Below are 12,794 nucleotides of genomic sequence, written 5' to 3'. Positions count from 1 at the left end.
TGCAACGCCTCGTGATAATTCGTAATCGGGCGGCGGTGCGCAAAACAATAGACAGTCAGGAGTCAACAAGGAGTGGGGGACGGAAAGGTAAACGCGCGAGGCTCGCCACCGTATAGCGATGCGATGGAGCTCATTATAACGAGTAGATAGATGGGCTGCGCGCGGCGTGATTCGCACTAGAAAGCGGCGACAGATTGTGTTTGTTCGCTTAAGGGCGACCCTGGCGTGTTACCGTCAACGTATCGGGTCTGCCCTGAGCCCGGCAAACATTCCCGCAGGGAAGCGGCCATCTGTCGCCCCGATGCCTCCACGCACCCGGCCCGCCTTAATCGCATTCCCTGTCTCTACAAAGACGGTTTTCGAGCTCGTTCTCTTCGCATGAACTGAAGCTACTTTTTTAATATTAATAATTCCTAGAACTGCGAATCTTATTAATTTATCACAGTCTTGCGCACCAATCCTATCGGAGAAAAACAAATAAACAGTTTAAAGACAAGTTAAAAACTGAGTAGCCCACAACACAACGAGGATGTGACTTGAAAAGTGTTAAAAGCAATTTGTGATACAATTTAATACATTTTAACAGGCGTCATAAAAAATACAAAACATAGTAATGGTATAGTTGGCGATCGCGTAAACCTTAAGAGTTGTAACCTAAACTGAATGCTAAAATCACTTTTAAAATAGAGAAACCAAAAAACAATCCCGCTAAAATCGCTGTTAGATAGTTTATTCCTATTTTCGCATTCGGGCGTCTATACGCTCTGGCTGTCATCATCCTGGTGCACTTCTTCAATCACATTAAAAGAGATGCGCAATCGAAAATTGAACAACAGAAGGCCTGCATATACGGACGCGCTCCGCAACTGGCCTCTCAGGCTTTCTATTTATTTTTTGTCCCGCGGCTTGAAGCTGATGTGCAAAGCACGAGAGCCGACAGGGATTGGGGAACATCTGTCTTCCGCGACATCCATGCACATGCCCTTGACCCTAGGCTGTCTAGCGCGACGCATACGGGACCTGTAATGCGACGGGCGTTGTCGCCCCCCGTAAGCGCGTTTCCCTGCCTGACTGACATAGTTTAAGATTTATCTGGACGTCGGCGAATGTGAATTGGGACTACACGCTTTTAGCGAATTTCGTTTGTCTACTTTCCGGCCACAAAACACTTACCTGATTTAGGGAAAACCTTCAACGGGGTATTACTAAGAACTTTCGAGGTTTAGCATATTTACTAATTCATTTGCAAGCTTATATTATAAAACACGGCAGCACAGTGTTGATCGAATCATAAAGTAGCTGTTAAAACAGTCAATACAAACCCAAAAATACCTATCTGCATTTTTGATGGCCGCCACGCAGCGTTGGGTAAATTTTTCTTATGGTACTAAATTTTGTATTATACGTTAAAAAAAAACGTAGTTGTAACGCCTCTTTGCAATACAATCTTTTAACATTTGTCATATAAACTTTAACGTGGGGGTATACACGCATATATGCCATCCCAATGTTTGGATGAACGATACACCGTTTGCCACCTCCGCGTTTATTGTAAGGGCATTCACGTCAAAGTGTTTGTAGCAGTGACTTTTAGCCCAATGTTGCCTATAATTTAAAATGGCTTTTCGCGCACTCAAAAATCAGTATTGATTTTTATTTGCTCTTGACACGAGTATGTATAAAATTAGAATATAAAATATTTGTTTGCGCTCAAACTGCAATCTTTCACTTTCAATCAGCAGTGGTTCCACTTACCGGAAACAGAGTTGATTTTGTTTTGTTTCATCTCTTTAACTAAACGTGTATGGTGGAATATTTAAATTTTACAAGCAGTGTTCGGCGGAGGGCTTTCCGTATTTGTCGAACAACAATTTAGAACTTAGCAACGAAGTATCAGCGCGCGAAGCTCGTCTGAATCGCAGACGAAATGGTCGGGCGTCGCGCCCGATAAGCCTGCGAACGGCGAGCAGATGGCAGGCGCGCAGATAATAAGTGACGGAACTCAATTACGAAGCCGTTCTCGAAACGCCGCCAGATAGAGACATGCCTCCGGATTTTTTCTACTTTGTCGCATGCGCGCTGTTGCTGCTGCTATCCGGCTGGCCCGGGCTCAGGTGCCACGTTTTCGCTGTTTGGCTTGTGACGCGCGCGGCCCTTTCTGAAAGTGCGTGAATCGCCGGCGCTCTAGCGCCACGCCTTCGCCTTATTTTTTCGCCGGCGGCTCGTTTCTATATAAAGGCCTTTCCGGAATCCGGCGCGCTGTGCTTGTCTCATGTCCGCCGCGCTTGCGAGAAAGTTTGTTGTCAACGCAGATATTTTATTGGCGCGCGATATGCACGCCAACACCGAGATCAACGACGTGGGTTCACCTGACTCTGGCTATTCGACCAACAGCCCGCGATCGCTGGCCAGCGAGAACTCGCAGCTTGCTGTGGACATTTCCGCACCGAAGCGCAAACCTTCGACTTCGGATGAACAAAAGCTATTGGACAGAATAAGCGGCGGAACTACGCGGGAGCAAACTTCGTCTCGCGACAACAAGGTTACGAGCATTTGCGTTGATAAAGCAGTCCCGTCATGCCACCGACAGCAGAAATCGACGCACAAGAGAAGGTCGCTGAAACGCAGCTGCGCGGAAGACGACGTCCAGTCTTCCCCTGTTCTAGGTATTTACACACTCCTAAACTAATTAACTGTTTAAAGAACTTAAATTGTTACTTCTTTAGCAATGTTAACAATGGCAATAATAGTTTGGTGTGGTATATTGAATTGTAAATGGTAGTCATTAAACGAGTTTTGTATATCAATGCTGTACAATTTTCTGGTTGGATACAAATGATTTGTTATTAAAGCTTTTATTATATTCGTATTTTATAAAACTTTGCAAATATACTGTTGACATGCAAACATACTGTTGACATTATATTCAATGCCCAAAGTAAGAGGGATATCTTATCGAAAAGTCAATGACAACTAAATGGTTTGAAAAAAGTTTCTTCTCGCCTTTTATAAATCATATATAAAAGTTAAACCTTTAATAGATTATAATCAATGAACAAGAAAACATCTTTTTCAATAAAAATTGTATGGAGCTACAAAATGTAAATCCTTATACATATTTAAAAACACTCAGCAAAACGCTTGCGACTCTTAGTCAATTTTAGCTCTTGTGTATAACAAAATAACAGTTACCACACGTTTAGAACCACGTTGTCAACTATCTCAAGTTGTTTATGCTAATGGCAGCGTTTATGTTTTTTGTCGAGTAATGTGCTTTTCATAAACAGGGATCAAGATTTTGCCTGAGCCGACGAGCAGAGAACGATCTGCTCTTGACGAAAGGAAGCAATCAAACGGCAACGCGCAATCATTTAAGGGTGAAAGATCCTCTTCCGACAAAATAGGAACTCGATTCGAAGGTAATCGCCTCACACCCTAAATTTAGATTTAGACATAACACAGGATTATAACGTTAAACATAATCGCTTAATTGATGGACTTTACGCAAAAATGATTTACACATTCAGTCTAACTAAAAGAGTGGAATGCACACCAATAAACATACTTTATAACTTACTTGCTGATAAAATTCTTGCCAAATTGCACTTCAAAGCAAATTCTTCCCACGAATTAAAACCAACTAATCCTGTTACACAGAATATCGGATCATGGGAAAACTTAATGCCCTAATTACTCGACCGGCAATTACCATTTATACCCTGGACAAAAGTTAGCAAACAACTCGCGTGAAAGTGGTGTTTACACAGCTGCTTTTAACAAACCAAGCTGATTTAATTTCAATCTTGATCAACCCTGATATTTATTCAACTAGCAGTTTTTAATCTTTTTGAAAATTGGATGGCAGTTGATGTAATCTTTACCCGTCCTGTAATTAAAATGGATATTAATAACTTGTCTTGGAGTAAACACGATTGCATTAACATTATGGTAGTACAGTTATCTACATATTTGTACCTATTCACCTAATATCCGAACACGAGGTGTTTACTTTGAAAAGTAAACCGATTCCTTTCTTCAACAGGTGCTTTCACCTGCAGGCTATGTTCTAAAAACCACGAGAACGCCCTGCTTCTGGCCCAGCACCAGTGTCCGCGCATCGTCAACGTACGTTACGAATGTTCCGAGTGTGGGAAGAGCTTCGGCTGCCCCGCCAACCTTGCTTCGCACAAACGCTGGCACAAACCAAAAGGTCGGTATTTCCATATTTTTACACGAAACACATATAGTGTTAAGGCAATGTAATCTCCGACATGAAACTTTTACGCGTCGCGAGCATTATTATGAAGATACAAACGAATTTTCCACGCGAAAGGGTTCTCCAGTGAAATAAACAATAACTTCCAAGCCAGCGAAGCCAAACGAAAGCGTCGCAATTGTGTTACGGCGTCGAACGTCGATCGTTACAGTTGCTTCGCATGTAGGTCAAGCCGTGCTGATGGCCAATGCATCGCCAATTGGCTTCATGGCTTGCGTAAGAAAAGCCTCCTTCCTTTTCGCACCGCATCCGACCGCCATTGTTCCCCCGTGTCTGCCAGATTATCTCGCGGACGTTGACGTTGCGCGCGAGTCTCTTGTTGACACACTTAGCACCTAACGGCGAGGTCAGGCACGAAGCTACTAGGCGCTTGTAGCACTTCGGCCCAATCAGAACAAAGGAATTTGCGCCTGTACTGCGATTGAGCCTGCTGCCAGCGGCTGGATTGTTGTTTTACGATGCCCTTTTTTCCACGTGAGCTGCACTACTTGTATAAAAGAGATGTCGACACGTGGTTGATAACTCATTACAAGCTTTTAATAGCAGAAACAGAAGGAGGATCGCTGAGCCCTCGATAGAGTTCACGTTGCCTAACTGCTGGGTTTTAAATGGTTATGGCTCGTCGCTAGAGATAAGTTAGTTTAAACAACGATTGAATCAAAACGTTGGACCTATTTTTGACGTTAGTTGACTTAGTCTAGTCTATAAAGTTTAGATTTGTCAGTGAAAACTTGCTTTTGCCTGAGATAGATTTGTTGCACGCATATTATCGTTATTTAGGAAGAAATTTGAAAGAACAGTAAACCTATTTTCCTGGTTTAATGTTGCGCTTTACAACTAAAGTCTTTTTGGTAGAATTACTGGCTGATAGTTAATGAATAGTGGCAAATGTCTACACTGTTTATGCAGAGTAAACCTATTGAAAACCATTTTTATCGTTATCAACCTGACGACGTTGTTGATTCTTTTGCAGAACCTACTAGTCAACAACCTGTTGCAATGAATAACCAAAGTGAACTTAAACGCCGCAGGATGTCGCCAGCGCCTACGCAGGCGTCGACGCAAAGTTCTGAAGCAGCTGCGTCGTTTCAGAAGGCCGGACAACACTTACCCGCGATCGCCGAACCTTCCCAAGGCCGTTCGACGCCGTCGCCGTCGCAGGGCAAAGTACGGAAGGCGATACACCCTTGTCCCGGATGCAAGCGACGGTTTCGCCGCGAGTCCAATCGGCGCAAGCACGCGCTAGTTAAGCACGGCATCGTCATAGCTGCCGACACACCTTGTCCGAATGTAGCCAGTTCGACGCCGCCACCTCCGCCGATAGCTGACGGCGATAAATCGACTTTCAAGACCGGTCCAGTTTTGACAAGAGACACGAATGATTTCGTTCACTGCAATCTAACCACTCTTGCTCTGGCGGCCGAGGCGCTCAACCGCAATATTACGGCTGGCAAGACAGGCAAAACGACGTCACCAACCTTTGACGTCATGCCCAGTCGCGCAATTGAACCAGGTCCGGATCTGGGTAAACCTCTCGACCTTAGCACGACAAGTGGTTGCAGTAAGGCTCCCTTGCGGCACGGCGTTGACCAGATTCTGAACTTGTCTATCAAAGCTACAGTCAAGGTGCCAACTGAACCTGCAGCAGCTAGCAAGGACTTGCCCTCTTTCGCGCCACAGTGGCCCAGCTTGCCCCCTGGTTACGCTTTAAAAAACGTGCAAGCCTTAAATAACTGTTACGGCTGGCCGTTTGCTCCGAACGGAAATGGCCCCACTTCGCTCTTTACTGATTACCGCTATCTTGCTGCCATGGCCGCCGAGCGAATGCTCTCTTGTCAGTATCGCATGTAAAAGTTCAACTTACTGTGTGTGCGTGCGCGTTTGTGTTGCTAATTCGCGTGTGCTTGCGTCGAAAGTTCAATAAAAGGCACCGTTTGCTTACCAATAGAGCCTAACTTCAAGTCTCTTGTGTTCTCGAAGCTTTAAAACCTATTGTAGCCTCCTTCGAGTTTGGTCATAATGCTGCTGGCGCTAAAAAATCCTGATGCATTGTACTGATTTCATCAGTAACGTAACAACATGTTGCAGTAACTCCAAGCAATCTATTGCCCATCATAGTTTAGATAGACTTTTACCGGATGAATAAATACGTATGTTACGAAAAAGCCTTAACAAAACTTATACGTTTTATACTAGACAAGACATTCCACTGGGAAAGACACAATGTGGGATTTACCTTACGATATACGCATTTGGTTTACCAAACCGTGTAACGAACACAGTGCATTACTGTTTTTTTTCTTGTAATTATTTTGATTTTAGTCAAAAACCAAGTCAAATCAGGCCGCAATAACCTTACGATCATAATAATGGCGTCATATCCTGTCCAGAAACAGCGTTTCTCGTTTTGCGACCGAACGAGCGCATGCAGCGATCAAACAAAACGTGCCAGATCAGCGACTGAGCCACAGCGTTCTGAACTATTCCGGGCCCATCTTATCGTTATAGGGCACGTCGCCTCTAATTAGGAACGATTGCAGCAATTTTGAACCCTTGAGAAATATTTTGTCATTCTGAGTCAGTGCCTGTTTCAGTAATTCCACGGAATACAAGACGGCGAATTTTTGTTCCATCGTCGATACTTCTCTTCACGGTAAAGCGAAACAAGATTCAATTCGGTTATTTAAACGTTTATTCCGCACAATTTTGTTGTCATTGAAAAGTCAAAAGTAAGAAAGGTATGACTTTTTGTAGACTATACACCAGATATGCAACAACTGCTAACTTAAGGCTTAGCCGCAGCGAATATTGTTCTGTCTCTCATAGAACAATATTCGTTTACGAGTCATTTAGTAGATTTGAACTGTTTGAGGTTTTTCAAGTCAGAGTTTTATTTATTACGTAATACAACATTGCATTTCAATGGATTTTAGAATAATAGAAAACCTAATAACAGCCAGTATGGTTTTAGAAAAGAACTAGTAATAGCGATGAGTAATACCCAAAACGTAAGCACAAAAATGGTATCTTCACAAAAAGTAAGCAAATTGTTTTGCAGTTGAATATTAATTGTTATTTACTTGTTATGTTCTACCACAGTAACAGAATTTTTACTGATTGTAACAGTACGGTATTAATACGCTACAGAGATTTTTTAACGTCTTCCTGGAGAAACTTAACTTGACGACAGCTCGTGTTTTTTAGGATTTTTTGGGTCAAAAATTAATCGCCCTACTGTAGTTATAAGTAAGTGTTTTGTTTGCAACTAAGAGCAATTTATTATAAAACAAACGGAATTTACTTAGTCGTTATTCTTTTCTCAGTTTTATATGAGCTATCTCGTCTTAAAAAAAACAGTGATACACATTAGATATTACATTACCAAAACGCCAGTCTAAATACTTTTTGAGGAAGTCTCGCATGCCTACCCAAAACAAGTTGAGTTTACCGCTAAACAAATGTTCCTTCCTCTACCTCAGTCACTTTATTGAGAGCTCTATTTTTAAAAGACGTTCACACAATATAATAGCGAAATTAATTCAGCGTTTAGCCTATGATTTTGTGGCGAAGAACACATTATGGTGTTTGAATGACATATATTACAGTTTTGTCATTTAATTACAGTTTTGTCATGGATTACTGTTTTTAATAACGAGTTACTTAGTGAATTCTGAATAAAGACAGCGACAGGCTAACAATTACAGTTTTGAAAAATAATTATAGTGTTGGCCATATGCCTGTTATGAATCTTCTAGAAAAAAAAATCGCAACGTCAACCAGATGAAAAAGCAGCTATGTTCATACATTTCCTTGTTAAGTTAAGTGAAAGATTTTTATTTTATAACTCTTCATTTGTACTATAGGGTAATGGCGGCCGTTTACATGTTACCGTTCTGTGCCGGGTCGGAACGTTCAGCGGGCACCTCATTTAACTTTTCACTAACCGAAGATGCCTCCGTCACACCTTTGAGCCAGCTCTCGCTGTGGGAATCCTTGCCAGCGTCGTGCAAGAACGCCTCGTACGCCATCCTGGCAGTTGCAGCCGTGCTTTGCGCGTTCAGCGGCATTGTGTCTGTCCTAACCTTCGTCGCAACCCGCTATGCTGAGGTGGCTGCTCCAATGACCAAGGAGGATCAGGCATCCACTGACAGAATGGCTCAGTACAAGTTGTCCGCCTGGGTATGTAAAACCTGTGACGCCACGTCGATTGATAGGAAAACAGCTAAGCTGTCACAACGCATGATATGTTATTACATTATTTATGGTTTTACTCCCAAGTGATAACAAACACCTTCGAAATTATAACATACCATTGTATTTAAAGAAATATATATTTATAAAGTAAGTTGAACAGTTTTGTTAAAACTTTGATCCAACTTATTTGTTGCCGGTCCTAATTATATCATCATTGTTATCGTTAATCACAAAACACAAAGGAGTCAATTACATTGTTTTATTTTTTTCCATAATTTCGTATTTTCTTTGGTCATTCTTTATCTAGTATAAACCAATATGAAAATGCTGTTTCAAGTCGTTCATAAATCCTTTATGTAAAGCTTCAACGCATATTAATTGCCATTCATGGAATGCGTCATATTGTACTTCTTAGTTGATGTAGTCGCCTGCAGAAATTATGAAAATATTAACATGACGAGCTGCTTTATTTTTATCTCGCAGACGCAGAATGTTTTTCGAGCAATGTTTGCCATTTCAAGTTTGGTGAGTGGATGCGTCTTACTCCCAGTCCTTGCTGTCTCATCATACGAGATTCTTTCAATGGGCGAAAGCGGTACAATCACAGTTACGAAACAAATAGCCTGTGGTGTATTTCATTTTGCTGTCGCTTTTAATGTGTACGTGATGTTGGGAGCGGTCGGCGAAAGACTCAGAACAATGTTAAAGATCATTCCGTCGGAATATTTAAAGCGAGTATCAAATCCTGTTCGCGAACTCTCGTCCAAACGAAAGTTAAGTCGAACGCCGCAACCTCCCAAGAAACCACGTTGTCGGCATGCCGTGACGCTTATATATTTGTCTGGAGCTTTCGTTCTGAGCTGCGCGTTTGGTCTGGTGACGTTGCTCTTCAGTGAACCTCGATTTCTATTTCCAGCCGATGTTCTTCCTGAAATTTCCAATTCCCTGTCGGTGTTTGTTGCAACTTCGGGAAGCCAAGTTCGAAAAATGGCTATAATTTACCTTGCATTTTTGTACGTGCCGGCAGGCGTTCTTATTATCTGCTTAATACTAGTTGTCATTGCGTGGTTAAAAGTCAGCTTCCAAGCGAAACAATTGGACAGCTACACTGAAGCACAGGCGTTGTTGTTTTTCTCCTTGCACAGCAGACCCAGTAAGAAAGGCCTGAGGTCAGATCGAATTTCGATGAAGCGACACGAAAACGTCAAAAGCCTTTCGAAAAGAGTCTCCCTTAGGCGCCAAGAAGCAGGCTACTCACATAAACAGGAGCACGCCGACCAGGTGGCAGCTAATTGCCAGGAGAACGATCTCTGTGGCGTTATCACCGACAGCATCCAGCTGCAACACGAAGGCCAGCAGCAACACACGCGACACAGTACTATCGCTCCCCTGCCTCCTGATTGGCTTAAGTTTTCTTCGTTAAAGCGTTGTGACTCTTCAGCATCGGCTGTGAAAGTGGATGACCTTGCAACCACTGCATTGGCAGTACCACAAGATAGCGCCGCATCTTTTTTCGGTGAGCTTAATGAAACCAAGTCGACCGTCATCACGTTTTCGGTGATTTACCTGCTGATGCTGCCGGTTTATGTTATTCTCGCCGTTGATGTGTACACTGGACACCAAGAGCTATTGGACGGTATGTTGTTTCTTCATCAGCAACTGACCTTTGTCCTGACGCCTACTTACCGGGTTGCCTCTTTCATGACTCTAAACTTGGCCGTGTGCTTTCTTCTGATATTTGTGTTAGTCGGCATTGCCCAGTTTTTCATGCTTTATCTGCTTTCTGATTCCTTTCGAAGAGGCGCTTTACGTGGAATCGCGCGATCGTCCAAGACAAAAGATCAACGAGTTTTGTCGGGTGGAAACCACGTCACGTCATACAGCACTCAGTCACGACTTGAACATCGCGCGGCTTCATCGAGTAACAGCCCCATTATAGGACGGCATTTGCGACCGCAAGAGGCATTCACTCATCGACTCGGGGATCACACGAACAGCAACATGCGACGGTCACAGATCGAGAGGTCATGGCGACCTAAAGAACGACCTATGAGCAGCATGCACGATACACATATCAACATTGACGCTAGATTCACAGAGGAAATCTGAAACAACTTGGTGTTGTGCGAATACTCTGTTTGTCTCGTTTAAAAGTAGTTTTTCCAACAATGACTGTAAATATTTCATGACTCTATTATATACTTCAAGTTTAACGTAGCCCTAAGGTAACACATGGAAATTGTTACAGAAATTTTATTTTATTTTTGCCTTCGCAAAAGTTGTGTGTTGGTTACGTTACTCGCAATGCTCTAACTACCCTTCAACACATGATCAATTTTTTGTATAAAAAACGTTAAGTTTGGAAAAAGTTGCTTTGACGAGGATGAAAAATATTAGACGTATTTTTTTACACTTTGTGTCTAGTTTGACTAGACTCCAAAACATTGCTTCTAAATATTTGTTTTCTCTGAACCTCTTTTGTTATTGCCCTTTGCTTTGCGCACCCTCAGATATTAAAAGAGTATCATAGACAAATCGATTTGTTCTTGCCAATCACCGTTACACATCAGTAAGATTTAAAATACTTCTTAGCCACTATACTTTTTAAACGAGGTTTAATTGTCCATCACCATATGCATAGTCGGATCTAATATGACTGTTTGGAAAGGACTAAAACACCAACAAAATACATCACGGAGTTTGGTCGTAGCGTGGTTTTATAAAACAAGTTTTTTATAAAAAAATATGTTGTTTTCGAGCAAACTTATGCGCTAAAGTTAAGGTTTAATCGAAAAATTGTGTTTGTTTGATTTTAATTGGCAAAACTTGTAATTTAAAAGTGGTCATACAAAAAAAAACATTTGCACTTTGCTCAACATAATGGCCCACGAGCTGAACAATTTATACACTTGTATGATACCGCAATCAGTTTTTTTTGTTTTTTGGGCACTTGCGCATTTCTTTTTTCACAAAAGTGCGCAAGCCAAAAAACATTGAAGTTGTTCTTTTACTAAATTTCGATTTCCAGTCGTCTCCTGAACACACATAATAATCACTATTTTACAAGGATTATTGAATATAATACCTTAAGTACCCCATTTTTACGTCATTAAAATTTCGAAAAAGTGCCGAAATTAGTTTATCTGAGCTACGTACGGACGAAAAGTGCCCAAATTAGTTTTGTCCGAGCGATGTTTGGACGAAAAAGTGCCCAATTAAAAAAATGCCCAAAATAAAAATGTACTGAAGGTATTGTTATACAAGCATTGTTCATTCTGCGTATGTGTTTTTATATTATATTTTATTACAAGAAATATCCGGCGTTACCCAGGTTAACCAGGAGTATTTTTAATTCTAACTAGTAAAGGTTACTCGCGTTGTGCCACCGATGTAAATTAAATATATTGCTGCAATAATCATAATCACTATTTTACGAGAAATATTAAATATAATACCTTAAGCAAAACTGTTTTGCATTGTGGCATTGCTATTGATCAAAATTAGCTTTTTGTGGCTGTCCTGGTGCGACCCCCTGTGCACAACCTAATAGGTCTCTAATATCTGTAGTACAAGCTAGAAACTAGAACTAGCAACTTGATTGTGACTTGACATAGCCCAGGTGGCCGTAGAAATGAATAAATAAAATCAAAAATAGACAAAACACAAAAATGACAAAAGTTATAGTAGCCCAATAAGAAGCAAGTTGTAAAATCGTAAACCTTTCCTTTTAGTAACTTTTACATTATAAAACAATGACTATTGTAGCAGAGCTCGCCTAGGGATTGATTGGAGCCCCACAAAGGGGTGCCACCTCCCGCTTAATAACCACAAGTCTGTAATGTTAAGCATTTTTGTTAAAGGTTCAATCAACTACAGCATATAAAGCCCGCGTCTTTATGGAGGTCTGTATCAATTTTAAGTTCAAGTTTTGCCCTAACAGTGTTTTTTTGTTGCCCGTGAGAAGAACTTGGATTTACATTACCACTTTTTAAAAGCAATAATAACTATGGTCTGCAATCAACTACTAGCCTAGTGGCTTCTGTCTTGTCCTCAATCTAGCGACCGACGCAAATTCGGCGACCCTGATCTACAAAAGCAATAGTTTTCATTGAATATCATTTAAAACATTATTGTGTAGAGCAGGGGTTGGCAACCTTTTTCTAGTCGCGGGCCAAAAACAAACTCAGAAAGGTTTCTGCGGGCCGCACAAAATGTTAACTAAGAATGGTGTTATTAAAATGTTAGAACATGTCTGAATCAGGCGGGCCTCGGATTTTTTCGCACCTAAAGACGTGTTTGATTACATTTAGGGAGGCAGTTATTG

The 12,794-nt window shown here is 41.5% G+C and overlaps 1 protein-coding gene across 1 annotated transcript; it reads left to right on the top strand.

Annotated features, from left to right (window-relative positions):
• Positions 1-6,882: 6,882 nt before the first annotated feature.
• Positions 6,883-10,970, top strand: LOC146167877 (uncharacterized). The gene is made up of 3 exons (XM_083389268.1): positions 6,883-6,929; positions 8,140-8,455; positions 8,954-10,970. The coding sequence occupies exons 2-3, from the start codon at positions 8,144-8,146 to the stop codon at positions 10,577-10,579; spliced, it is 1,938 nt and encodes a 645-aa protein (XP_083245394.1). The 5' UTR covers positions 6,883-6,929; positions 8,140-8,143; the 3' UTR covers positions 10,580-10,970.
• The last annotated feature ends 1,824 nt before the right edge of the window (positions 10,971-12,794 follow it).

The sequence above is a fragment of the Ascidiella aspersa genome, chromosome 1 (genome assembly GCF_963924565.1).
Source record: "Ascidiella aspersa chromosome 1, kaAscAspe10.2, whole genome shotgun sequence".
Lineage (NCBI taxonomy): Eukaryota > Metazoa > Chordata > Ascidiacea > Phlebobranchia > Ascidiidae > Ascidiella > Ascidiella aspersa.
The sequence above is the reverse complement of the archived record's forward strand: the minus strand, read 5'-3'. Positions and strand labels throughout refer to the sequence as shown.